At 40.6% G+C, this 16,764-nt stretch overlaps 1 protein-coding gene across 1 annotated transcript in view; it reads left to right on the forward strand.

The window, feature by feature from the left end:
- LOC124628858 (synaptotagmin-7) overlaps positions 1 to 16,764 on the forward strand; it is an 83,867-nt gene that overhangs the window by 55,865 nt on the left and 11,238 nt on the right. Inside the window, exon 2 of the mRNA XM_047159808.2 lies at positions 4,166 to 4,269. Coding sequence (XP_047015764.1) covers positions 4,166 to 4,269 — 104 coding nt within the window. The remainder of the gene's footprint in view (positions 1 to 4,165; positions 4,270 to 16,764) is intronic.

Below are 16,764 nucleotides of genomic sequence, written 5' to 3' on the forward strand. Positions count from 1 at the left end.
CCTGCCATGGCCATCCCAGTCCCCTGACCTGAAACCCATAGAAAACCTGTGGGGTGAACTGAAGAGGAGAGTCCACCAGCATGGACCTGGATGTTTGAAGGCTCTGGAGAGATTCTGTACGGAGGAACGGTCTCAGATCCCTTGCCATGTATTCTCCAACCTCATCAGGCGTTATAGGAGAAGACTCAGAGCTGTTATCTTGGCAAAGGGAGGTAGGACTGACTAAACCACCTATAATCCTGTGTTGTGTTTGCACAACAAAAGATCTAAAGGTTAAACAATAAAGACAAATTTTTCTCAGCCTTCTGTGCTTTCATTGCTTCTTTGCTCAAATCCCAGCAGGCTAATACTCCTTTTAATATGAAAATGATAGCATACTTTGGTACAGGTGTTATTTTTCATAGATAGGTCCTAGCATTCAGGAAAAAAACAAACTGAGCACGCACCTGATTTGTGTTCCACATGTTATCTATATGTATCGATGCATTAAACCTCTCTAAACCGTTGCTAGTTCTGAAAACACCGAGTTTCTCCTCTCTCTCATTACAGAAGAGTCATTCACTGTGAGAAGTTGTCAATGACACGGAGAGCTACGCGCCTGAACCCAAGCGTGATTGTAGCTGTTTAAGACTTCTTCTGGCTTCCTGTAATTACCCTTCTGAACGAGTTGGCCTGTGCCCAGAACAAGCACTCGGAGCCAAGCGCAGGCCCTGAGAGCTTCTTTAACTGAGAAGACCGTTTTATTCATATCATTATGGCCTTCTGGATGGCAAATCTGGTTGGAACAGCTTCATGTGATAACTCACTAAGCGCCTGAGACAGAGTGTGTTTTTCGGAGCCACCGTTTGTGTAGTTCACATGAAACGTTTGACATTTTGATGGAATAAAGAGCAAAAGATTCATTCATCTGCCTTGAGCAAACAACACCTAAAGTCCTAAACACCTGCAGTGTGTGTGTGTGTGTGTGTGTCTCTCCATACAGAATATCACTGCCGTGTTGTTCTAGCGCAACCTTGAGAAATCATGAGATCTGGACCTTAGGTTTGAGAGAGAGAGAGAGAGAGAGAGAGAGAGAGAATGGGGTGGGGCGGTAGGAGGGGTAGGGGGGAAGGACAGTCACCACCAGGGACAGTTCGCCTCATTTAGATCTCATCATGTTTCCATCTGCGTGTCTCTCGGGCTCGAGAGCAGGTTTCCCTCTATCGTTTACCTTCACTCCATCTCCTCTCTGTGGGGTCAAGACCCATTATACTGACTCTTTATTTCATGCTTCACCTTCGAAAAAAGATTTGTGTGTGTGTGTGTGTGTGTGTGTGTGTGTGTGTGTGTGTGTGTAGGGGTGAAAAGATCATTCAGACTAGTGTGCAGCTTGCCTCAGATGGAACCGGCTGTGTGGATTGATTGGTGCTTTATGCCCTGTGGTCATGTTTAGGTTAAACACAGAATCTGTCTATCTCTGTCTTTTACACACACACACACACACACACACACACACACACGCGCGCGCGCGCTCACACGCTGAGTCCACTCAGCTGGGTTCTTGTCTGTAGAGCTTATCCACTAACATCCAGGGAGTCTCCTGTCAGCAGTGTTTGTGTGTTGGTGTAAGTAGAGGAGAGTGTCTGGACTATTTCTACACCAGCTTATCTGTCTGTCTGTCTGTCTGTCTACATACCTACCTGTTAGGGTGTGTAAAATATATCATTCGAGGTTACTTGTTGACAATATGCAAAGGGTAAGAGTACGAGTTTGAATCCTTCTGATGATCCCCAGGGTCCAAGGTAGCAAAGGGGCATCTCTCTCTCTCTCTCTCTCTCTCTCTGTCTCTCTCTGTCTCTCTCTGTCTCTCTGTCTGTCTCTCTCCCCTGTCAATCACAATGATACTAGCCAATAATGGACGTCTGTGAGCTAGTGTATGTGGAAGAGGGCGGATAGCGCTTTCCAGCGTCTGTGCTACACTGCCCTGTTACGCCGCATGAGCAGCCCTTCGAAAAGACGTGTTTGGCTGGCTTCACGCGTGTCCGAGGAAGCACGTGTTAGCCTTCACCTTTCCCGATTGGTACGGTAGCTGACGTATGACACGGGAGAGCTGTCCGTCCGTCTTACAGTAGTGTCACGCCGAAACTTTTTGTAGATGACTCATCCTGGGTTTCTCGTGCGTTCTTGCGTGAGCAGCCGGGTTGGATCCGTTCCCAGACTCGTACGACAACGATCTGTTGGCCGTTTGAAAGCCCGCTGTTTGATCACAGCTGCTAGAGCGTAGCCAAAAATAGAGTACAAATTGTTAAGTCAGTGAGAAAATGTATATAGTATTAAAAAAAAAAAGGCAGTATGAAAGTCTGGGAGTATCGTGACACGGAGATCAGCGTTCGAGCCGCGCGCAGGTGCGCATGCTAGCGGAGAGATTATTATTATTTTTTAAATCACGCGTGGAGATCTGAAGACGTGAAGCTTGCGTGACGAAAGATAAGAGAGATGTTCAGGGAGATGAACGCGTAGGAGGTTTGTAGAAGCCTAATTTACAGGTTTTTGTCTCTCTGGATGAAGGACAAAGTTGTGAAAAGATGGAGACCCCCCCCCCCCCCCCCCCCCCCATCCCCCGATATGTCCAGCTCTTTCATTTTTCAAGATTGCGCTAATAATGTTGTGTACGAGTGTAATAGAGCGTCACAGTTTCCTTCCATGCTCACTTTGGAAATAAATCTTACACTTTTATCAGCCGTTCATCTCAGCCCTGATTCTCCACACGGCTCTACCTTCAGCCTGCACGTGTATTCATTAATCAGTTTCAGGCCCCGTCTCTCTCACCGTCACCTTTTCTGGGGTTTTTTTTCTTTCCGGTGTGTGTCTCTCTCTCTCTCTCTCTCTCTCTCTCTCTCTCTCTCTCTCTCTCTCTCTCTCTCTCACACACTCTTTTTTTTTTCTTTTTTTTTTTTTTTTTTTTTTTTTTTTCTTTTCGGGCTTTGTATTTCTTTTCATTTCATTTTTTCCCCTCTTCTTTTCACACCTCTTTCCTGTACAGTCAGTTATACAGTGTGTGCTTGTTTTTATTTGTGTGTGTGTATGTGTGTGTGTGTGTGGCTGTGGAAGAACAGCAAGATAGAACACACTCATTATGAGCGCTGATCCTAACAGCCTGCTCTCCAGACTGGTCTGCCTGCCATCTGACACAATCACAGCCAGCTTTAGCCTCCACTTACAAGACCCGTGTGGGTGTGTTGGGGGGAGTGTGTGTGTGTGTGTGTGTGTGTGTGTGTGTGTGCGTGTTGGGGGGAGTGTGTGTGTGCGTGTGTTGGGGGAGTGTGTGCGTGTGTTGGGGGAGTGTGTGTGTGTGTGTGTTAGTGTAATCGGGGTGAGTGTCCATATTTGTACAAAAATAACGAAATAATAGATGTGTGTGCATCACGCTAGAGATAATGAGCGTTTGCACACTGTAAGTGGAGTGAGCTGTGAGGATTCAGTCTCTCTCTCTCTCTCTCTCTCTCTCTCTCTCTCCCTCTCTCCCTCTCTCTCTCTGTGTCTCTCTCTCCCTCTCTCCCTCTCTCTCTCTGTGTCTCTCTCTCCCTCTCTCCCTCTCTCTCTCTGTGTCTCTCTCTCCCTCTCTCTCTCCCTCTCTCTGTCTCTCTCCCTCTCTCTCTCTCTCTCTCTCTCTCTCTCTCTCTCTCTCTCTGTCACTTGCAACACACGTGTAAACTCATGTATTAACGTATAAAGCTCTACAGTGGATTTTGTCTCTTGAGTTCTCAAAATGTTTTTTTTTTTTTTTTTTGGTTCTTTTCCATAATGAAGATGTAATTTGGGTCGTTTCTTCTTAGATTAATCTTAGCTGCACGGTATTATTTAGTAAATGTACAGGAATGGCAATTGCGTGTGCAAATTAATGTGTGGAGATCAAATTTATACCATACGCCATTTACACATTAAAATGATAACGTTCAGTGTTTTAATAATAAGAAGGTTCAAACTTATGCTATATATATATATATATATTCTCGATTATATCACAGCCTTTATTCAACATTATACTGGACACACACTTGACCTGTAACACCCGCGCTCTTTGCACATTATGACTATAAACTTTCTAACACTGTGTTCCACCCTCTGCCAGCCATTAACACTCTGTGTGTGTGTGTGTGTGTGTGTGTGTGTGTGTGATTCACAGGCTCAGTTGCACTGAGTGTGTTCCTGGTGTCATTGGCAGTAACAGTGTGTGCTGTTTGGCTGGTGGCTCTGTGTGGCGTCTGTGGTTGGTGTCAACGCAAGCTGGTGAGCTACACACACACACACACACACACACACACACACACACACACACACACACACACACACACACACACACACACATTGACCACATCACACATCCACACACATGCCTTAATGATCAAAGTATCATCCAATCAAATCTATCCATAAAATGAACCCACACACTGACACTGCTGCTGTTCAGCTCCTTCTATTTTTGCTTTACCTGGACCTCTCCAAGTAACATGGCCATGGGAGTGTAACAGTTTTTTTTCCAACCAAACTTTATGATTAAATCATCATCCTTTTTATTTATATCATCTCTAATATTTGCAATAATACGACTGACATGTCTTAATGTATCACTGTCCTAAAATGCTCAAAAAATGGTAAGACTTTGATAACAGTACATGAGTAATCAACATAACCAAACAATATGCACATCTAAACTTCTCTCTGGAGAAGAAAAAGCTGTCCCTAAATATATGGTACTTTAAATCTTGATCAAGGTCTATTCATGTACAGTTGCAATCAAAAGTATTCAACCCCCCTTGCAAATCAGGTTTATTGTCAACATTTACAGACTTTCAGCTGTTTGCGATGAACAAATCAAACAAAAGCATTGAAATAGTTCGACACAACGAATGCTTCAAGTGGTTTCCCCAAATTCAACTGAAAATGCAGCTTAGAATTGAGTATATGATGAGTATATAAACCTAGAGAAAGCCAGCAAATCACCAGGAGTGAGTAGGTGGCAACACTCCAGAGTTATAGTTAACAAAACACTACTGCTTGATATGTTTAATATGACTACTCCACTGTATTTGTCTTGATCTTAAAGCAAGGAGTGCACTGGTCTCAAAGTAGCATCAAGCTGCTGGCTGAATGCTGGAAACTTCCATGCCCTTTGACTTATGGGGCACCAAATACATCAAAAACCCCCCTCCCTCAACTTTTTGAATACTGAATACTTTGTTCTTTTGGTAACACTTTACAGTAACAGTACACGAATAATCCTGCACTAATACCTGAATTAATATTTATGTAAATATGAACCGATGATGAGTTAAGGCGTGTACTTATCACAAACTAATCACGAGCGAACCTTAACTACGATGTGAGTCTTAGGAATTCATGCGTGAATAACGACCACCTTAAGTACGTGTTAGTACTTGTCTGTTAGTTAATGTATGAATTAAACTCCCTCTGTAAGAAGGAATATATTTAAATAATTAAACGTGCATAATTTCAAATTGTTTATATAATTTGCCATATGCTGCTGCCTTCACAAAGCTCATTTAATTCATTCATGTTTAATCCATATTCTTTCTTACAGGGAATGTTTAATATGTATATACATACATTAATATATATATATATATATATATATATATATATATATATATATATATTGGATATGGTGAATATGAGGAAAGATGGAGGCACTTCTATTGAAAACTTGACTGCCTTTCCCAGTGCTCGAATCTGCACTCATTTCATTTGATGATGAGCCTAATGTGTAGCATGCATACACCCATGCATACCCTCCCACCCCCACACACACACACAGACACACACACACACACAGACACACACACACACACACACACAAAAAAACCCACATCATAGCAGCCATAGGTGTTACTGGACAGATTGTCCCAGTGCTTAAATCTGTCACTGCACATAGATTTTCTCACTTTCTTACAAATCGCACACACACACATACACACACACACACACACACACACACACACACACACACACACACACAGACGCTCTCTCCTCCACAGGCGAGCACTGTCACTATAGATTACATTGAAAGGCTTTGAGTTGTAATGCAGTTCATGGTTTACGTAACAAAATTTGACTCGTCATGTGGATAATCTTGAAGTTGCACTTGAGAGCTTGAGCAAGCCCAGAACTCTTGGAGTACACACACACACACACACACACACACACACAACTGCAATTGTCCTGCTCTTGATATGAGCTCATGTGTCTGTGTGTGCATGTGCGCATGTTTCTTTGCATGTGTGCGAGTGGGTAGTGTTTGATCACGCTCTGCTCAGCCTCCGTCGGTGTTAATTAAGCAGCATGAAATGTGATTGATTCAAATAAGGTGGCTGCTCGTTAGGCAGATCGAGCGGAGCATGCAAGCCGAGCGCTTCTTTCCTCACACCAACGGATCCGCTCGCGTCGTACCGAGCCGATTGATCCATGATCATGCATGATGTTTCCTCCTAATCAACTCGGGAGGAAAAAAAACCCAACATTGTAGTAATACTAAGCACACGACATGCATGACGAGAGCGTGGAGACGTGTACGTGCGTGTATTTGAGAGTAAGCAAGCTATTACGTGTAGCTGTCAGGAAGCCATGTTTGTTCTGATTCCTCGCTGATGCAAGCTAACTGCACAGAAAGAGCAGAAACTGTTTGCTTGTGTGGCATCAGGCTGTGTTTAGAGCTTATGACTGAGCTTTACAGGAGCTTTTCTGCAACAGCAGATCTAACATCAGAGTTATCTGAGAAAAGCTGGTATTTTACATTTATTCACTTGGACTGGAGACCCTTACCCTTACAAAAAAATCAGTCGATCCCTTTACTGCGTGATGTTGCCACATGGCAACAATTCAGTTATCTCCAATTTTTTGATAGGCAATAAAACAAAACTACTGTTTTCCTATTTAACTGGAAAAAGGGGACTTTACCTATAACAAAACATAAAGTCACGTCACATGACCAGGAAGGGCTGTTTGTACTTCCTTTCCTGTAATCACATGGCATGGTGAAGGTCCCCATCAGAGGGCTCTCAAAAATTTGATTAATATTTCAATATTTAGGCAAAACCACTTGATGGAGATGAATTTAAACAAGTATTCTGTTAATCGGTAAAATGTCACCGTCGCCATGTGACAGCAGCATGCGATAATGGAGCAGCGGCGTGTGCATTCCTGAACTGAAACAGGCCTACATAGCAAAAATACGCCAGGCTTCTCTAATAGTATATTCACAGTTTTTCACTTTCAAAGTAAGAAAAACTGCTGGAATTTCCGACATTTTGCACCTCATGTTCTACATTTTATATTTCAAGAGAAAGAACTAATAAGATACACCCACACAATTTTATTGATTTATTTCATACATATTTATAGGACTTGAACTACATTATTACATATTTATAGGACTTGAACTGCATATTTTATTACATAGTTATAGTATTTGAACTACATATTTTATTACATATTACATATAGTACTTGAACTGCATATTTTATTACATATTTATAGGACTTGAACTACATTATTACATATTTATAGGACTTGAACTACATATTTTATTACACATTTATAGTATTTGAACTACATATTTTATTACATATTACATATAGTACTTGAACTGCATATTTTATTACATATTTATAGGACTTGAACTACATTATTACATATTTATAGGACTTGAACTACATATTTTATTACACATTTATAGTATTTGAACTACATATTTTATTACATATTACATATAGTACTTGAACTGCATATTTTATTACATATTTATAGTACTTGAACTACATATTTTATTACATAGTTATAGTACTTGAACTACATATTTTATTACATATAGTACTTGAACTACATATTTTATTACATAGTTATAGGACTTGAACTACATTTTATTACATAGTTATAGGACTTGAACTACATATTTTATTACATATTTATAGATCTTGAACTGCATATTTTATTACATATTTATAGGACTTGAACTACATATTTTTTTATTACATATCTATAATACTTGAACTAATTCACTGTAAATAAATAAATAATAATAATAAAAAGAAATGCCATTTGACCACCTTCTTGTCTACTTCCTGTGGAAAGGAATTCAACAATGCCATTTTGAGAAGCTGGTTGACCTTTTCTGGGAGATTTCCTAAAATGAAAAGCAATGATGGAAATCCGAAAATAGTCGTCAAGTTGAGAGCAGAGATGAAGTTACTCCATATTCACTCGGATAGACGACTGTAGTGTTCAAGGGCTAGAAAACTCTGCTCAGCCAAGGACAAACAGGAGACACACACACACACACACACACACACACACACAGAGGGAAAGAAAGACACACACAGCAGAGAGGTAGATAAACAGGCATTTTGTCACACTAATGAGATTTATTTAGAAGACTCCATAAGAGAGTTTGGATTAGTGTTTAGTCTTCTTCCTTCATGCTTGTTCACCGGTCTGGTTGCCCGTCACGTTTTTTAATTTCCTCTAATCATAATAGCGTTATGATGACCATTGATTACTCCAAACTAGGCTTGTATAATATAATACAACAGTATCATCGTCTAAACTTGATATCACATCGCCACAATATCCAGTGACGTTTATCTCCGATTATATTATATTACCAGACCTGTCAATCATTATGCATTTTGCACAGGCGCGCCACAAATCATCTGAGCACGCCTGTACAAAATATACCAGAAGAGTGTTCTTTTTCTCCTGAATAAAATGATAGATGAGCAAATCGAAATGCAAACCTGGAGCGATTTGTGCAGGTGTTTTAAACGCTCCGATATTAACTAGAGATGCACCGACGTATCGGCCGATGATCGGTACCGGCTTATAAACACAATTTTTCACGCCATCGGCCGATAGTTTGAAAACCTCCGACGATCAGGGCCGATTATATCCCGTCAATCAAATCCTGTCAGGGCGAGTGAATGTGTTGAGTGAATGTGAGACTAACAGGAGGGTTTTTTTTTTTTTTTTAGAATTCAGTCAATGTTAATATGAATGAATAACATTCAATAAGTTAAGAAATCTTAATATAATCTTCAGAATTTAGTTCATGTCTGGATGTTAATTAGAGTAATGTGTTTTGTGTTGATGAGACCAGTTACTGTGAAACAACTTGTCGAAACGGAGAGAATAAAGTTTTTATTTGCATTCCCTTCAGAATTGTTGAATTAATTAGTATTCATTTAAAAGAAGGCATAAAAGGCAGAACCGCCAAACTAACGGTCATCGGTTATCGTTATCGGCCGACCTCGCTGAATAATCAGCTGTCGGAATCGGCTGAGAAATTCAGTATCGGTGCATCTCTAATATTAACAGTCACTTCCTGCTCAAATTGTGCGCATCAAAAAAAAAATATTGTAACATACAACATAAAAAAAATATCGGTTATGTGGACATTAGACAACTGATCTCTGAGTATTACCGTGAAATATCGTGGAGGTTTTTTTAATTTTTTTTACTGTTTACTGCACTGTTACTGCAGAATCACGTAAATCCACTGTCCTGCTGAGGTCTCGCGATTGCCACAGTTCCTGATTGCAAAGCTGGTAATATTATTACACCCTCCCCTACACTCCTTAAACACAGAATGGTGGAAATGCAATGTTCCCACAATCCGGGAAACAATTTATATTGTGCAAGCCTACTCCAATATACTCTACTCTATATCACCAGGTTTATATTTGGAGCGAGGGGTTTTTAGTGTAGTATCCAGTTTTACAGCTTTACATCAGAAGTGCATTAGAGTTCCATCCATCCATCCGTTTTCTGTACCGCTTATCCTACACAGGGTCACGGGGAAGCCTGGAGCCTATCCCAGGGAACTCTGGGCACAAGGTGGGGGAGACACACTCCCACCCATTCACATACTACGGACACTTTAGACACTTTAAGACACTGTCTTTGGACTGGCGGAGGAAACCGGAGTACCCGGAGGAAACTCCCGAAGCACGGGGGGAACATGCAAACTCCGCGCACGGACGGCGGGGGCGGGATTGGAGCCGCCAACCCCAGAGGTGCGAGGCAAACGTGCTAACCACCGTGCCTCAGAAATTGGCTCGGGTCAAATAAGATGCCTGGAGTTCTAAATATCACTCATTTCTCAGCATCCTCCAGGTGGAAACTACTCCCCCACACTCCCCCTCTTCCCTCCCTCTCTCTCTCTCTCTCTCTCTCTCTCACACGAACACACTTTTCCCATCTGACTCAGTTGGACTTCACATGCGTCATGGCCGAGTGTCAGTGGGTCATACAGACTGGTATTAAATCCTTAATGAAGTCTGGTGAGACTGACCCACCATGCATGCCCCCCTCTCTCTCTCTCTCTCTCGCTCTCTCTCTCGCGGTTTCTCTCTTTCTTTTTCCATGCGTGTGTGACAGAGAGAGAGTGAGAGAGTGGTGATAATTGCATCCTGTCTGCTGATTGGAGGGAACCTCCGGTTCTGGGTGCCAGTGTTTTGATATGAGCGAGTCGGTACTACAGGCAGCCGTTAATGAAGGCAGTGGGTGAGGAGGAGAATTGCTCCAGAGCCTCTTTCTAATAGAGGAGAAATGGTGCGTGGTTTCCCAGGAGTCACAGATCATCCCCGATAGACAAACACACACCACATCTCATCATTAATAAGCACTGTAGATTCGGGTGATTATTGTACAAAGCTCAGCTTTTCAGTGAATTAGGAGCCAATTTGTCTGAAATCACCTTCAAGAAGAATTACACGGTTGACCGAGTATTATTATTTTTGTCACTTTGGAATTTTTTATCATTAAACTGAGCTTACAATACACAGCTGGTAAAATCCTGCGAGGAACCCCCAGTAAGAAATGGAGAAGCAGCTTGTCTGAAATGTTCTGTTTCTCTGGAAACTTTAGAAACCTCTAATTTCCAAAGCAAGAGATTTTATCCTTTTTCTGTAAGTGTCCACTTATAAATGACCATTTCTCCCAACCCCCCATAATCTGCCATTCACTGCTGCGTATATGTCTTCCATTTTTATTGCTGACCCTACAGTGATGTTGTTTTTAGTCACAACAGACGTTTATATTAATATCATTTCGGCACGGGATCAGAAAACGTACACCACCATCACAACGATGTCTGTGCCAACACTCATTCCTGATCAGGTTTCCCTCCAGAAAATGAACTAAACTCCCGCGAACATGACGGTAACAAGGCCTAACAGTGATCTCAGTATTCTGTTGAAAGAATTTGGCATTTCGTTTCTTTTTCTTTCTTTTTTTTTTTTGGAAAGCAAAGCAAAATGATTGCTGTAGTCGTGTTGTTTAGGATGTTCTCTAGACGAAGAGCAAATATACAGTGTTGTGAAAAAGTATTTCCGAGTTCTTCTGTTTTTGTGTACATCTCGTGCTAAACTGTTTCAGAAATCAAAGCTAAATCGAAGTTAAGACGAATTCAACCTGACTAAACACAACATACCGTTTTTAAACGATAATGTTATTTATTGAAGCAAAAAAGGTTCTCCAGTACCAACTGGGAGTGTGTGAAAATGTATTTGCCCGTGTAGTTACTAATTCCCCAAATGTATGAATCTGCATCATAATGGGGTTCAGCTGGACTAGACACAACCAGGCCGGATTACTGCAAACCCTGTTCAATCACATCAACACTTAAATAGAACTTTTTCAACAGCATGAAGTTGGTTAAAGGGTCTTACTCAGTAACACGCTATGTCAAAGGTGAAAGAAAATCCAGAAATGATGATGAAGAAGGTAATTGACATTCATCAGTCTGGGAAGGGTTACAAAGCTATTTCAAAGACTCTGGGGATCAATGAGAGCCATTATCTCAAAATGGATAAACTCGGTACAGTAGTGAAACTTCCCAGAAGTGACGCCACTATCAGAAAGACGCTGGGCACAAATGGCATCCATGGAAGAGTGGTGAGGTGAAAACCACTGCTAACCCAGAAGAACATTTAAAGTTTGTCTGAATTTAGCCAAAACACACCTTGATGATCTGTAAACCTTTTGAGAGAATGTTCTGTGGACTGATGAGTCGAAAGTGGAACTGTTTGGAAGACAGGGGTCCCGTTACATCTGGAGTAAACCAAACACAGAATTTCACGAAAAGAACATCATACCTATGATCAAGCATGGTGGTGGAAGTGTGATGGTGTGGGGATGCTTTACTGCTTCAGGACCTGGGCAACCTGCAGTAATTGAGGGAAACGTGAATCCTGCTCTCTACCAAAAAATCCTAAAGGAGAATGTCCGGTCTTCAGTCCGTAAGTTGAAACTCAAGCGCAGCTGCAAAGCAGATCCCAAGCATAGGAGTAAGTCCTAGTCCTAGAAGTAAGTGAACGTCTGATCTCCAGTTATCTGAAGCATTTGGTTGCAGTTATTGCTGTTAAAGGTCGCACAGCCAGATTTTAAGTTTAAGAGGGCAATTCGTTTTTCAGATTGGTGATAGGTGTTAGATACCCCCCCCCCCCCCCCAATAAATAAATAAATAAATACTGTATTGTGTGTTTACTCAGGTTGTTACTTTGTTTTATGTTTCACTTTGCCTGAAGATCTGTTTAGTTTGAGATATACACAAAAACAGAAGAAATCAGGATGGGGTAAAATACTTTTTCACAGCACTGTGCACCAGAATTCATTTGCAGTTTAGAGCGTCGCTTCAATTTTGTTTTATTAAATGTGTCTAATACTGAGTAGGAGTGACTTTGACAGAAGGTGACTTGGTGAACTTATTTATTTTTCAGCTTGTCTGTTTCTGTTTGGAATATAATCAGTGTGAAACTCTAATACACAACTGCACTTTTACAAGCACCAATTCAATATGAATTCTTTATGAATATGTATATATGCTGATTTCTGTCTCTGTACATGACTAGCATAGATTAGCATATACTGTTCACTAAAGAATATTAACATCTAAATGAGAAATTATGTTCGTGTAGGGTGTGCCTGTGGCAGATGGAAAGAGACATGAGCAGGGTTAATGATGAAGCAGTAACTGCAGGGGTGCTTGAAAGTTTGTGAACCCTTTCGAATTCTCTATATATCTGCATAAATATGACCTCAGACATCATCAGAATTTCAATTTCACTCAAGTCCTAAAAGTAGATAAGGATAACCCAGTTAAACAAATGAGACAAAAATATTATACTTTGTCATTTATTTAATGAGGAAAATGTTCCAATATTACATATTTGTGCGTTGCAAAAGTATGTGAACCTTTGTTTACAGTATCTGGTGTGAGCTCCTTGTGCAGTAATAACTGCAATTAAACGTTTCCGGTAACTGTTGATCAGTCCTGTACATCGGCTTGGAGGAGTTTTAGCCCGTTCCTCAGTGCAGAACAGCTTCAGCTCTGGGATGTTGGTGGGTTTAACTCAAAGAACTTCTTGCTTCAGGTCCTCCCATAACACTTCTTTTGGATTAAAGTCAGGACTTTGACTCGGCCGTTCCAAAACATGAACTTTATTCTTCTTTAACCGTTCTTTGGCAGAATGACTTGTGTGTTTAGGGTCGTTGTCTTGCTGCATGACCCACTGTCTCTTGAGATTCAGATCATGAACAGATGTCCTGACATTTTCCTGTAGAATTCACCGGTATAATTCAGAATTCATTGTTCCATCGATGATGGCAAGTCGTTCTGGTCCAGATGCAGCAAAACAGACCCAAACCATGACACTACCACCACCATGTTTCACAGATGGTATAAGGTTCTTATGCTGGAATGCAGTGGTTTCCTTTCTAAATGCTTGGTCTAAATGAAATGGTGTTGAATTTCCTCCATTTCTACACAATCTGTCTGACTGTGGATTGGTGGAGTCCAAACTCTTTAGAGATGGTTTTGTAACCTCTTCCAGCCCGAGGAGCATCAACCACTCTTTTCTTAGGTCCTCAGAAATCTCCTATATTCATGCCATGATGCACTTCCACAAACATGTGTTGTGAAGAGCAGACTTTGATAGATCTCTGTTCTTTAAATAAAACAGGGTGCTCACTCACACCTGATTTGTCATCCCAATGATTGAAAACACTGGATTCACTTAATTTCACCTTCAAATTAACTGCTAATCCTAGAGGTCCACATACTTTTGCCACTCACAGATATTAAATACTGGACCATTTTCGTCAGTAAATAAATGACCAAGCATAATATTTTTGTCTCATGTGTTTAATGGGTTCTCCTTATCTACCTTTAGGATTTGTGTGAAAATCTGATGATGTTTTAGGTCATATATATATATATATATATATATATATATATATATATATATATATATATATATATATATATATATATATATACACACACACACACACACACTCATTGCATTTGCTTCCAGTGTTAAGGAAGCGAACAAGTGTATACACATCTGAGTCATAGGTTATCAGCTGACATTTTGAGTGAGTTGTGTGTGTTGGTGAGGGTTTTTTTTTTTTTTTTTTTTTTTTTTTTTTTTTTTTGCAATAGGCTGAGTGCATCTCATATTCCCTCCAGCTCATCATTAGTCAGAAGAAATTCTTAGGAATGCTGCCAAGGTTTCAGGCAGATATGTACGTGCATGTATTCGTATATATGGAACTACTGGCTTTATAATTAGATAGACAGGCAAAAAGCTATATATATATATACACACACACAAAAATGCCTCGAAGAAAAAATCTATTCGGAGGAGAATGGCCAGACTGGGTTGAGTTGACAGGAAGGAAATGGTAACTCAAACACTCTTTACAACTGTGGTAAGCAAAAAAGCATCTCAGAATTCACAACATGTCAAACCTCAAACCACAGGCTCAAGGTTCGATGCGACATATGTTTTCTTCTCAGCATGGTTGTAAAGAGTTGTTATTTGAATTAATCTAATGATCTCACCAAACTGTTGGGTTCTTCTTTTGTGATGCTTTCCCAGGCTTGTACCACAGCCCCTTTCAGTTGTTGTTTGTTTCGGGGAGTTTCTCGTCTTCAGGAGGTGAAATGCTGCTCGACTGATTTAAGGTCTGGCGATTGACTTGGCCAGTCTAAACCCGTCCACTTTTCCCCCTGATGAAGTTCTTTGTTGAGTTGGCTGCGTGTTTTAGTTCGTTGTCTTACCGCTTGATAAAGTTCCTCCTGATTAATTTGGATGCTATTATCTGTAAGTTGGCAGAGGAAATGTTTCTGTAAACTTCTGAATTTACTCTGCTGCTACCATCATGAGTCACATCATCGATAAAGATTAGTGAGTCGGTTCCAGGAGCAGCCGTGCAAGGACAAGCCATGACACTACCTCCGCCATGTTCCACAGATGAGTTGTATGTTTTGGATCATGAGCAGATCCTTTCTTTCTCCACATTTTGGCCTGTCCATCACTTTCGTACAGGTTAATCTTGGTTCCAGAACTTTTCTGGATCATCTCTGTATTTCTTTGCGAATTCCATTCTGGCTTTCTGATTCTTACTGCTGATGAGTGGTTTTTGCATCTTGTGGAATGGCCTCTATATTTCTGCTCCTGAAGTCTTCTTCGAACGGTGGATCCTCATACCTTCACCCCTGCCCTGTGGACATTCCAAATTGTTGTATTGACTATGCCTAATTCTTGTGGCATTGTCTCCGATAGATTTTCTCTCTTTTCTCAGCTTCAGAATGGTTTGCTTCTCTCCCACAGACAGCTCTCTGATCTTCATGTTGGTTTATCCTTTTTAACAACAGATGCAGTCTTCACAGGCGAAACCCAAGGCTCAAACATTCAGAGCTATTAAATGTTTAAACACTCAATCTTAACAGGGCACACCTGGGCAACAAGAAACACCTGTCAGTCACGTGTTCCAATATTTTCGATCCGTTGTAAAATGGGTTGGTTCAACAAAAAGTGCCATGTTGTTTAACACACTAGTTGTACATATCAGCAAATGAAAGCTGAAATTATGATCTATCGTCTCAGGTCTCATATTCATCTTTGGGTTCGAGATCAAAATGTCTTTTCTTTTGTGTAGAAAAAAACAAAAGAATTGGCCTTGCCATTCCAAGACTTTTGGAGGGGACTGGTCACCAGAACACCTGCACCTGCATACATGCAATTATCCAGTCAGCCAATTATGTGGCACCAGTGCATTAAATCATGCAGAAACAGGTCAAGTGAGCTTGTGAGCTTCAGTTCACAAGCAACATAAAAATTATTTTGTTGTCCAAGACGATGACAAACTCTTGAATGTAGAATTTTGAATCTATAGTATATTACAGAATGTAACATAGTAGAGATTTTCTATATTTAAAGTGGTAGATTTCTTTAAATGTTCTTTAGGACTTGTTTAAATGGAAATCCAGATCGGTGTAACAGAGTGCCTCAGCGCGTGTCCTTGGCGTGTCCTTGGCTGAATTATTACATAATGCCTGACACACACTATACCCCAAAGGCACACAAGCTAGTAGTGGTATTTTAATGCATCTTTTTAGAATTATGGCATTTTGCCAACCACCAACATAGCACATGTTTTCTAACATTTAGTCAAGGTATGCCATGAAAAATGGTTGGACCTCCACAGTAATCTCTCAACTGTTGAGCTCCAATGGGAAGAATTTGGCTGGTCAGTGAGAAAAACAGGGTTTAGCATTTGAAATAGACTTATAAAGGCTGGCACTATCATTCACGCCACATACCTTTTGGATCTTTATGAAATGACGCCTTAAATATGTCCCATTGTCATTAGGGAGATGATTCTGAATGTATAATTGAAGCACTTCATTGTACATTATTGCTGTGT

Source organism: Ictalurus punctatus, chromosome 14 (genome assembly GCF_001660625.3).
Source record: "Ictalurus punctatus breed USDA103 chromosome 14, Coco_2.0, whole genome shotgun sequence".
Lineage (NCBI taxonomy): Eukaryota > Metazoa > Chordata > Actinopteri > Siluriformes > Ictaluridae > Ictalurus > Ictalurus punctatus.